This window comes from Hetaerina americana, unplaced genomic scaffold (genome assembly GCF_022747635.1).
Source record: "Hetaerina americana unplaced genomic scaffold, ioHetAmer1.1.p SCAF_39, whole genome shotgun sequence".
Classification (NCBI taxonomy): domain Eukaryota; kingdom Metazoa; phylum Arthropoda; class Insecta; order Odonata; family Calopterygidae; genus Hetaerina; species Hetaerina americana.
The window spans coordinates 3,133,418-3,146,202 of record NW_027286974.1 but is presented as its reverse complement, the minus strand read 5'-3'; the positions used below and the strand labels follow the sequence as shown (position 1 = coordinate 3,146,202).

The 12,785-nt window shown below is 40.3% G+C and overlaps 1 protein-coding gene across 1 annotated transcript in view; it reads left to right on the top strand.

The window, feature by feature from the left end:
* The first annotated feature begins 8,233 nt into the window (after positions 1–8,233).
* Positions 8,234–12,785, top strand: part of LOC139691690 (zinc finger protein 492-like) — a 16,794-nt gene continuing 12,242 nt past the window's right edge. The window contains exons 1-3 of the mRNA XM_071589534.1: positions 8,234–8,479; positions 8,638–8,808; positions 10,603–10,845. Of these exons, the coding sequence (XP_071445635.1) occupies positions 8,357–8,479; positions 8,638–8,808; positions 10,603–10,845 (537 nt within the window). The 5' untranslated portion in view covers positions 8,234–8,356. The remainder of the gene's footprint in view (positions 8,480–8,637; positions 8,809–10,602; positions 10,846–12,785) is intronic.

The window sequence follows — 12,785 nt, the reverse complement described above, 5'->3', positions numbered from 1 at the left end:
GGAATATCGTTGGGTTGGTAGGGAACTAAAATGTTGAGGATTGATTGATACCATCATCACTCACATGTGATAACAGAATCATACCTTATTTGTAAACAACGATGAAATGGTTTTCATTTATTTTCCCGAATCCGTACGCCCGAAGTTGAATGGAGAAATGTTTACAAATCAATGTATAAGTGATTTTCTGTAATAATGGTATGCAGTACAACGAAAACTTCGATGTATGTTAATGGAATAAATATTTAATTAAGCTTATCGTGGGTTAAATTGCATTTCTCCTGCTTCCTTTGAAATTCTTCAATCATTTCCCCACTCTCTCCACCCATCTTTGCAATTCCTTGTTTTTTTTCCTCTTCTCTTTGTCCAATTCTCCTCTTCATCCTTTGCCACATTAACATTTCAAAAGGTTCCAATCCATGCCAATCATACATTGACCAGCACAGGTTACAATGATATCTTCCTTCACTGGTCACATGGTGCCGATGCCATGAAAACTTTCATTTCCAACCTCAATGCTTTGTCCTCTGTCTCCTTCAATTCTCTGGTTTCCTCTCCCAAATCATATCATTAACAGACCAAAAATTCCACACTTCTGTACATATAATGCATGAGGAAGCTATTAGAATTTGTTGTCTCAGGTGTAACTTTATGGAATTTGCATAACTTATTGAAATTAAATGATTTACTTTGTAATTCCACACACTTTATTATAAAAATACGACCCAGGTTTCGATATTAAACGTCATAATTAGGTCCTGATGATGACATTTAACGTCGAAACCTGGTTCATGTTTTTAAAATAAAGTGTGTGGAATTACAAAGTCAATTATTTCATTTCAATAAGCTATTAGAATGTTAACCTGGAAACCTCACAATGCTCCATCAAAGGCCTATTTACAATGAATTAAATTTGCTACCACACCCATGCATCTACATCATGTTATTAATTCTACATACTATATATATACGAGGGTCATCCGGAAAGTAGTACCCGTTCGTGAAATAAAGACACAAAAGTAAATATTAACAAACATAAAAAATTTTATTTGAAAGAGGATACTTTAAACTACTTCTCAACATAATCTCCAAGCAAATTAAGGCATTTGTCATAACGTGTGACAAGTTTCTGTATTCCTGCTGCATAGTCCTTCGCCGCCAGCTCATTGAGATACGCGAGGGACCCATCTTGCACAAATTTTTGCATAATGCAGATGGTGTTTAACAATTTCATGAACAATTGTTCGAGAAACATTGGGAAAATGCTCACAGATGTCATCAATTGTGACGCGCCGATCGTTCCTCACGAATTCGTCAACTGAGCTCACCAGTTGGTCTGTAATGACAGACGGTCTCCCCGAACGCTCATCGTCGTGTGTGTTCCCCCTCCCCATGTTGAAGTTGCGACACCACCGCCGAACAGACGACTCGTCCATTACATTGTCTCCATACACCTCCTTTAATTGGCGATGAATATCACATGGGCGAACGTTTCTTGCATTGAGGAATTTAATCACTGCCCTCACTTCACAACTGGCGGCATTCTCAATTTTTTTAAACATTGTAAACAATCACAGAAACAACACAGGCAATGCTAGTGTCACGCAACTTGGCTCAGAGAAGGCAGACAAGCCACTGAAGCTATCTGACCTCGTCCAGCGGCTACTCGCGTCGTCAGCACTTCATGCGGCACGAACGGGTACTACTTTCCGGATGACCCTCGTATAAAAAAATAGCATTGGAAACTCTCAACTATGCCTATCATCATCATTACGCATTGAGGTGTCCATTATGGGAATTTAAGAACTAAAAACCATTGAAATTAGGAGACCCAATGAAATGGGCGTCAGATTATATGATAACAAACTGCCCAAAAGTATACATAAAAGGATACTAAAGGGAACTGCTGCATTCAAGCATAAATTAAAAAGATATCTACAGCATAAAAATGTTCTACTCGGTTGACGAATATCTCAACAATATTCCCGACCAGTAAGTTCATACTTTTAGTTTTATAGCAATTTTAATGGTCTGATTCATGTTGGAGATCAATGATTTTCCTGAATATGATATTTCATATTTGAGCCAATGTTGATAGGTTTGTTTGCCAAACATTACTATGTAACTATGAGCATCATTTCTACTTTTATTTGTATCTTAATTGAACCTGTGTCTTTGCTCCTATTTTGTTGTGCCTTGTATCATGCCCAAACAACAACTTGACCTGGTATTTTTGTAAAATGTGATCTCTGGGATAATTAAAAGAAATAATTATGGTAATATCAAACCGACCAACAAACAACAATACTTACAATATGACAGTTATCATCCATATCACACCAAATGCTGCATTCTTTATTCCCTTTCAACAAGAGGACACAGAATTTGCAATGACCCTGAATTCCTTGATAATTTCCTCTCAAATCTACGAGGGAGGGACCCAAAAGTAATGGAAATTGGGCTGCGGTGGTGAGCTAGAGTGGGGGAAGCCTTTGTCCGGCCGATCGTTCGTCAGGCTCATGCCAACTTGCGTTAGTATATGCAGTGCCGTCGCTGTGACTGGATTGGTCCGTCCTCTGAGAGCTGTTTCAGTGAAACAACTGTTTTCATTTCGGCATGAAACGTGATGGCGGATTATATCAAGAGCAACAATGCGCTGCAGTGAAATTTTGTATCCTATCGGGGAAATTGGAAACTATTGTAATGCTCAAGACTGCTTATTTTGGAAGCTGCCCTAAGCAAAACCAGAGTCTACCAGAGTGGTTTACACGTTTTAAAAATGGTGAAATGTCAAAATGAAGACCAACCCCCATTCAGGCCGCCCTTCAACATTAAGAACTGACGAAAACGTGGACAAAATCAATGCTCTCATTCGTGAAGAACTTCGCAGAAACATTGATCAACTCTGTCAGATGTCTGGAGTGTCACGGAGTTCAATTCAGACGATTCCCAGAGCAGATCTATGGCACATGCGGTTGGTTCTTCCATCATGACAACGTGCCAGCTCATACCGCCCTCTCCGTGATGCAGTTTTTGACAAAAAACGACATGACATTGATTGTCCGCCCTCCCATACTAACCAGATTTAGAGCTCCCTGTGACTTGACTTCTTTTTGTTCCCCAGACTCAAAAAAGGGACATGAAAGGAAAGCGTTTTGACACTATGGAGGAGGAGGAGGTAAAAGAAAAATCGCTAGAAGGCCTAAAGGACATCCCGATGAATAATGAATTTCATAAATGTTCCAGAGCAATGGAAGCATCGTTTGGAGAAGTGCATTGCGGTCAATGGGGAATACTTTGAAGGTGAACAACATTAAATGTATTGAGAACAAAAGAATCTATTCCTGTTATTTTTGGGTCCCCCCTCGTATACTGTTACCTCAAACGAGGTTATCCCAAATCCCTCCTGAACAAAAGGATCCGAAAACATGCCTACACTCCAAAACCTTCCATCCGCCACGGAACCCCACCCTATTTCAATTTGTACCACCACATACTTCCCTGGCATACAATCTCTACGATCAATCCTAAAAGATCTTTAACCAATCCTAAAAAATCATAATGCCACCGCCAACCTTTTTCCCAATTCCATATTCTTCTTCCTAACAATACCCATCCGGACTCTTTGTTCCAACACTCTCACCTGATAGCCGTCTGAGACATGTTAAGGAGATGGTTAACATGAATTCGATTGAATTGGCAATTTTCCGGAAAAGTACCACAAAAGACCACATCATCCCGTTCGACTCCCACCATCACATATCGCACGAGCTTTCCAATTTTCATTTCCTACTAAACAGACTGTTGGCCATTCTTCTTTCCAAAAATAATTTTGTTCAAGGACTTATAACGATTTAGCAATGAAAAATGGCTACATAGGAGATTAAATTTTAAAAATACTACACAGAAAACGTTCCCTAAAAGAAAACAATATTTTGTTCACACCAGTCAATGTGGATGGAAAAGGTTGCAAGTGGTTTAAACTCTCTTATTAAGGCTTGATTTCACAAAAGATAGCCAACCTTTTCAGTAGAGAAATTTTCCACAGGCCTTTTTACAATACGAACAACTTGAAATCAATCTTGAATACTGTGAAAGACAAAGTAGGAAAACAAAATGATAGTGGCAATTATAAGTTAACTAGCAAGGACTGTATTGTTATAGGCAAAACATGGAGATCATTGAAAACACGGGCGGAGGAACATAAACACTATTTTAAAAATTGTGATCTCATGAAATCTCACTTTGCCAAGCATCTATGGGAAGAAAATCATGGAAGCGATTTCAACCCGGAACGCTTACACCAGATGGAAAAAGGAATACAGATGGACAAGTGGGAAAAGCTGGAAATCAGGAAAATTAAGGGCAACTTCTTCTCCTGGAGAAGGGATTACTGATTTCAAAATGGAGACCGCGAAGCAGCCCGAAATCTTTGTAGATCAAGGGGGACCAATGGAGGAGGCAAGTGATTCCAGTTATTGGGTTAAGAAGGGAGACAGGGTAGTCATAAATCATCGGCCTCTTACTTTCCACGAAAATGACGTAGTTTCTGACGATAGTTACTTCGATAACTGTTCGGAATTAGGAAGGTCATACGTTTTAGGATACGTTGGCAAAGATAGCGGCGTGTACTTGGAAGACTTCCTTTCGCTGTCCCCAAAACAATGGCTTTGTAATTTCATTATAGATGTCTTTGCCACCGTAGTTCTTGAAAAAAACAAAAGGGACATTATTTATATCCCCTGCCAAAATTATAGTTATGCCCTACGAGGGAAACTTCACGTCCGAGGGTTTAGTCGCCAAGCTTAAGTTCAAAGAGAAAATTATATTACTGCCGTTCAATAAAGATCAAAATCACTGGTGCCTATTCGTCATAAACTTCCGGGAGTTTTTATTCAGTTATTTCGATCCATTGGGCAGCACGGATATGGATTATGCCAGGCATTACAATTAAATCACGACTTTTTTGAAAGAGCGGAATACCTTAAGTAAGGAAAAAATACGGTCCAGGTCCAGTAAACTGAGAGCAATAAGGGTGCCATTCGTCAAACAGAGAGATGGCTATAACTGTGGGGTGCATACGTGTTTTTTCATAAATCAGATAGCGAAAAATACGGGAACTGAACTAAAGTTTGATGCCGACCGGAACCAAATTAAAACAAATATATTACAGTCCCTCCGTAGAGTTAACGAAATATGCCCTTTGTGCGATCGGGGTAAAATCCGTCGAAGTACGACGTGGGTCGCGTGCGATGTGTGTTCCCGATGGTATCATATTTCTTGCGTAGATAAAACTGCCACCGCTTCCGATTACGAAAATATGGCTTGGTCGTGCGTACTGTGCACTAAATGGATAATAAAATTAGATATTCAATTACTAGATATGGCATGACAGCTGATTAATTGGCCCTGTGGCTATCCCTTGGTTGTACATCGTTTTAGCTTTGAACGCACATAATAAGAGGACAGGCGATTATATTTAGTGGAATTTCTTTCAACAGTATATACGTCAACCTACTATCACAGGCACTGAGGTGCTTCCCGTCTATCTGAAGAAGCGGGAGACGGAAAGTCTCATGTCGCTAGGGGCGTTTCTATGGTGCGACACAAAGGGTATTGGGGAAAGTCAGAATAACTACACGGAGTCATACCCAAACAATCGTATATTAAACAACATACAGTCATAATGCACCATTTACATAGGTATAAGCTAATTATAGATGGCTAGACCCTCGGTAAACCAACATGAGTGCTGGGGAAATTGAAATGGCAGAACATTACCTGGGAAAGGGTGAAGGCCGGGTAGACGTGGTCACGACACGCATAACCTAGGCGGAGCCCTCGTCCGTCGGAAAAGAAGGGAGTATGGCAGGGCGGACGCGGTCACGACGAACGTAACCTAGGCAGAGCCCTCGTCCGAAGTTGAGTCAGCAATAGGACACGCTGTCGCGACAAAAGCAACATAGCCGAAGCATCGTGCCCTACCGGTCACCGCCAGATGACCAACTGACCGCTTTTTGCCCCGAGACCAGGGCAGGACCCAATTTAGGAGCCGCGGGGGGGAATACTCTTGAAACATTGTCTTTAGTCACGTGGGAGATTCGGAGGAGCCAGGGAAGGAGTTCCATGTCGCATACTTGCGACACTCGGAAGAGATTACGTAGGAACAATTAAAAATAGGAAAAGGGAGGCGGCAATGATGATATAGGATCTGCGGTCCATTCTATCTGAAGAAGCGGGGGACGGAATGACTTGGGAAAATTAAATATGCTTATTTACAACAAGACAATGCCATGCTACTAAAATATTAAAGGATTTAATATGGGTTAAAAAACTAAAAAACAAATATTGAAAAAATTCCTCTATTTTACCGTAGGTTTGGGAGATGCTCCCTTTTCAATTAAGGGAGAGAGCGAGCGGTTTCTCATATGCCTCCCGGGGATCTCTTTTTCGCTCGTTTCTTCCCCAAGCACAAAGAGAAACGTATCTAGCAGGTAACCTCTTCGGGTGATGTGGAATAACTTGTAGATATACTAAAACCGTGATGTATTAATGAATACTACTAATAATACAAAAAAATGTTATCCATACATACCTTCTAAATACTTTTCATCAAATCCCATCTTCGCAGCTCAAGACACCAGAGAAAGAAAACGGAGAGAAGTGAAGAATCAGGGGGAACTGTGAAAATGAGGAATCCGTGGCCGGAAAATGGTGCAATAATGAAAACAAAACACCTGTAAGTAAAAAATTAAGAAACAGATTGCTGAATTGTGTGTTTTTCATAAAAAATTGGTCTACTATGTGACACTGAGGAAGAAAAAACGGTCGTATTGTAGCGAATTTTGAGTACATAAAAGAACACACCCATCTCCATGGGCCAAGTTCAATGTCGTGGTCACTTTTGGTGGGCCCTGGCTACTATACTAGGCCAGGAGCATGGGGTAAGCGAAAGACTGCCGAAAGTATATGAGTATTCTAGTGTGTACTGTAAAATTTAGAGAAAAAAATGTACTGGTTTAGGAAATATTGTGAATTACTTTTTTAATTTTCGTATGAATGGATGACCTTGGTGACGTTATTGGGCCTTGGGTACTAAACTAGGGCATGAGAATGGGGTAAGCGAAAGAGTGCCGAAAGTATATGCTGTACTTAGTGTTTAAGGTAGAATTTAGAGAAGAAAATGTTCTGGTTTAGGAGTTATAGTGAAGTCCTTTTTTATTTTTGGTGTGAAAGTTCGACTCTGGTGACGATTGTGGGCCCTGGGTCCTAAACTAGGGCATGAGCATGGGGTAAGCAAAAGGTTGCTGATAGAGGAAAGAGGGTTTAGTGTTTTTTGTCATATTTTAGAAAAAAATCTTCTAATTTATGAGATATTGTTAAGTACTTTCTTATTATTTGTGTGAAAGGGCGACTCTGGTTACTGCACTGGGCCCTGGATGCTACATTAGGCTATTGGTTTGGGTTTTATGCCTACGTCGTGATAGAGTAGGGAGTGCCGAGTGTTTTTGGTGATTTTCAAGAAAAGTTCTTTTTTAGTTGAGCAGATATTGTCGAAAAGGTTTTTGTTATAATCTCTTTTGTTTTCGCAATTAAAGACGACCTCCTGCCATGGCTAACTTCAGTGTAGATGTCTTTCTAGGGCCGAAGATCATATACTACATAACTCATCCCGCTCTTACAATTGCAAGTGATTACAGGGAGTATCGCTGAGTATAATATGTCCGTTGTAGTGAAATTACTGCAATGGTTTAGGGGAGTTACTTAGTGCAAAAATTTTTAAGTTGGTGTGACTGAAAAATCCAAAGCTCCAGCGGTCGGTAGATAGGCGTGGGCTAGCTCTCCGTGGGCCAAGTTCAGTTAACTTGCTGACCGTACATATTTAAATTGATAGATGTGCTTTTATGTTGACATTATGAGTACTTCGATCCGGATCTTATAAAAAAATTGAACGAAAAATTAACGAATTGATTCATTAGTAATTTTCGTGGTCATATTTGGTTCTAAGGAAACATGTGATACTCCATCAGCTCACATTTGTCAAAGAAAATTTTAATTTCCCTTATTATTCACTCAGTTAATGATTGATGCATGATTTTCCACGAGAAATGAGTTTGCGCGTGATTACGCCTCGATCATATTTGGTGACCCATCTACTGTACGTAAGGAATAAAGAAGACAGAAGACGATTGAAATTCGTGAGTGGAATTAGTCGTAAACAAAGTGAAGTCTTGTGGGGATAATACTTTTTTTAAATGCTTTTTCGCGTAGTATGGGAAATAAATACTGACAATTAACGTTCATGTGTCCAGTCAATCATCCGGCGAAACTGTAATGGTTCAGAATATGCGATAAAATGGATGTTTTGGTGTGCAGATTGTGTTTAAACAGTGGTGGACAGCTGGTAAATATTTTCGATGAAAATACTCGATCGGAGTTCATGTTGGAAAAGACTATAGAGGATTTGATAAATGTGGAAGTAGGTTATGTTAGTTACTTCATTTTTTTAAATCAATGAATGTTGTAGCTCTTGGGTGAAATTAATCATTTATCGGTGTATGTATTCTGTACGGAATATACGGGCGAAGGAATTTCGAGCATTTTCCTGTTAATATTTGTTTTTAAATGTGTCAATAGGTTGTCGAGGATGCTCGTTATCCCTGGTTGGTGTGTTGTAACTGCATGGAGAAGCTTACGGAATTCCGGCTATTCAAGCATCGATGTGCAGAGTGTTTGTTTGTGTTCTACAATCGCATTCAAAAGGAGTGCAATCCTTCAACGAAAGTCTGGATAACTAATCGACACGAGGTCAGTTGTATCCATTGAAGGAAGAAAATATCAGTGCCTAAAACGAAATATTTCGTTGCATTTTTTGTGATTAATTAGGTGAAAAATGTTCCTCGATTCTCATAATTTAATGATCAATCACTGACATTTTGAAGTTTCGCGAAAGTAAGAGGGTAGTCTGAGAAGTAATGTTCACAGCTTGTGGACCACAAACAAAAACAAATATCAAGGACTGGCAAAGAGTACACCAAAGTACAATTCTTACGTTTCGAAATCATATATTTATTTATTTTTCAACATAGTCACAGTTGTTATGGCTACCACATTTCTCCCAACGTGTAACTATTTTTATTTATTCCGTCACGGAAAAACTCAGAACTTATTGACAGCTGCCTTCACCTCATCGTCTGAGGTGTACTGATACCCTTTTAGGGTTCTCTTCGAGTCGAGAGGAAAAGAATTCAAGGCGCAAGATCGCAAGTGAATAAGGAGGATGGCGTGGAATTGGTCGCACGTATTGTGTGTCGACGAGCGTTGTATTGTCATGTTGTAAGATTATTATTGGCTGGCCAGGCTGCCTTTAAGACGACAAACTCGACCAATATGGTTCGCTATGCGATTTTGAATGATTCGCCGGTCATTTTGAATCAAATCTTCGATTAGTTTGCGATGTTTATTGTCTGTGGGTCAGTGTTCGGACGTTCGCTGCTCATGTTTCAGCAACAGTTATGCCTTTTTCCTGGCTCGCGACCACGAAATTTCACTTCCCATCGATTTTACATTAGACCTATCAACAGCATCGTCACCTTAATAAACAGCCTTCAAAACGACGATAGAATCTCAGTAGGAGTCACTTTTTCAGCAGTTAAAAATTCGATAACAGCACGCTGTTTAACTCGCGTTGACATATCACACTAGAACACGTCTCTATACTTCCGCTTCTCAAAATACACTGGATGAATGTAACGACCTCAAACATGCACATGCGTGTTGAGGGGGAATGTTACTTCCACATGCCTAAGACCGGGAGTGCTTCTGGAGTTCATTTTGTTTGTGGTTACAAGGGTCTGTTTGCATTAGTTTTAAGCCATGACCTCGTATTAATTCTTGGGAACTCTAAAATCAACTACTAAGCGGAACTTCGAGTTGATTGCTTTGTTCTTGGTTTATAAGGAGAGAGGAATAATGTCCCAGGCCACGGCGTCAACGGTACGGAGAGGCCAGAAAGGGATGCGGTTCGTGGTATGTCTTGCAGGGTGTGGGGATTGAGTGGTCCAGGGGAATCTGTGGATCATTCAGTCCGTACGGCACCGGTTGAGGTAGAAGACACCTATTCAGGGAACTATCGGCAAAATCGGGTGGCCGACTATAAATGCAATGCAGGGGAGGAGATACAGTTTGGTACTTTAATAAATAATAAATTGCAGTAATAACTGATGGCGTTTCACAACCGATGGTTATTGCAATGCCTTTGAGTCGTGTGATGGTTTTTTTCCTTCTCAGGCAGAGTTCAGATATGCAACCTAAATAAATGTCTGTGTCTGTTGCCAAACCTATTATAAAATGGTGGAGCACCATGTGATAATCTTTTATTCAATTTAATGAATGTTTGTAGGAAGCAATTTAACTAGCGTCAGTCGTAGGTGTTACTTCTTTAATGAGTTACTCCCAAAATGTTCTCTTGCCAGTATTACGTGCATAATTTTGGTCTCAATGTAATTTGGGGCGCAGGTGGATTTCAATTTGAAGTGGTGTTGTTGTACCCTCTGTCGTTGTTGAATGGTGACGTGTATGTCTATTATGCTTTGGCGTCAGTGTCGTCGTGGTGAGGAGTTGAAGGAAGAGTTTGGTGTTGCCATGATCGCCAGTGAGGCTGTTGACAGGAGGAGGGATATGGACGTCCGAGATGATGACGACATGGCAGTTGTCAAGGAGGAGATTGATGCTGCCAGCGGGATACTCCCTCTTGCTCCAGGGAAGGATGTTGATTCGGCAATGGTCGCATCAATGCGGGAAGGTGGCAGTCATTGGTCGGACAGTGAAGAGGCTGGGAATTTGGTGAGTGGACAATGTTTATTTTCTGAGTAGTTCAATTAGCTCCCTCTCACGTTGAATCCAGTGTAATGCAAAGTAAGGCTTTGCTGTTTGAATGTCGCTCTCAAAATGTAAATAATGAATTGGTTTGAAATCAGAGCATATCCTCCGACCCAATGTACGTAGACGGGGGATTACCGTGATTGCATTTCAGAAGGGAAAAATAATTCTAAATGTGTGCAATGAGCTGAGATTGTAATTATAGGATTGCCGTTTGGCTCTCTGCTTATCGTTAATATTAATTGAATAATTCGATGAATGAAATTTGGAATGACGAGGTTTGTACCCGAGTATTAGCTTGACTAACCTTCTACTTTTGATTTTTAAGCTAATTTTTAAGAACTTGTGGCGAAACCTTTTATTTTCTTAAGATTAAATATGTACAGTTGATGGCATATATGTGTATGTAGGAAAAGTACCTCAGATGCATTTGTAAAAAATTATTACCTTTGATTCTGAGGGTGTTGTGTGCGCTATGAATTACCTTCAAGAGGTCGGACAATCCAATCAGCCATGTGACTAGAAGACCGTGCGGGTTTATGCCCGAAGACGCCTTCCAGGGCAGGTATCGATCATGGCAGAGATTGTGTCATGAAAAAAATGGAATCTACGATCGAGCAACATGACATGATTATTACGTTTTGGGCTAAACTGAATAAAAATCTCTCTCTGTTGAGAGGAGAGGAGACTGTAACAAAATGAATACGTGAGGACTCTGTACTCTACTCACTCAAGTTTCAAGGTGGTTAAAGAAGGCCTCCTTCTAAGGAGGGCCAGTAGGAAGAAGGGGACCATGACAAACAATGCTCAACCAGCAAATACCAACATAAATGTGGCTCACATTCCACAATTGGTGACCTCTGACCGTCGATTGAGTATGGAGATGGTTTGTGCCAATTGAACTGAACACATGTCGTCTTACTGTCATGTGTTTCGAACTGTTGCTGCTGAAGATTTAGAAGCGATGAGGAAATTGTGTGCCAAGCTCATGTACAATGTGTTTGCCACAATGTCCTGTGAAATTGAATTGCACTGGAGTGCTGAGGATTGATTTAATATGTTAGTAAACTCTACCCACAATTTCCGCCAGTCTGTGAAGAAGCCAAGATGAAAGACTTGTAACCATTTTGTAGAAAAATAAAAATGTTGACAATCCATCAAAGAATATTACATCAAAGTTCTGAAAATATTGCATGACACCGTGAGAATAAAACAGCCGCATCTCTGGTCAAACGGTGACTGGCTTTTCCACCATGATTAACTTGCCAGTGCATTCATCAAACCTTGTGCTGCAATTTTAGACAAAATACAAAGTGGTACAGCTTTGCCAGCCTCCGTACAGTCCCAGACGTACCCCGCTGCGACTTTTGGACGTTCCAGAAATTGAAAATGTCCCTGGAAGGAAAGCAGTTATAGATGATTCAAGAATAATGCAATGTGTTAGCTGGAGGCCATTCCAAAATCTGCGTCCGAGGTCTGCTTTAAGATGTGGAGGCACCAACGCTGGGACCATGTGCTTCTAACAAATTGGGACTACTACTTCGGAGGATGCCACTGTCCAGATGACCATGAAGATTAGCACCAATGCGGAGATACATGAACGCAGGTGTATATATCCAAAAACTGTTGAATTAAGTTCAAGCGAAAACTGTTCTATTAAGAACTGATGGAAAAAATTTTTTAACACAACTTGAAATTGCCTTGAGACACAAGTATTGCTCTATTTTCTAAACGAATTACTTTTGAGAGGTTCTCGTGCCAGAATTACATTAAATACAAGGGCAATCCGAAAAGTAAAGTCTCCAATTTTTTTAATTTTCATGAAAAATCAAATTTATTCTCTCAACTTTGGGTACATCATATGGTAAGGTTGAGCATTCAGCTATTGTTTTACAGAGTCGCCT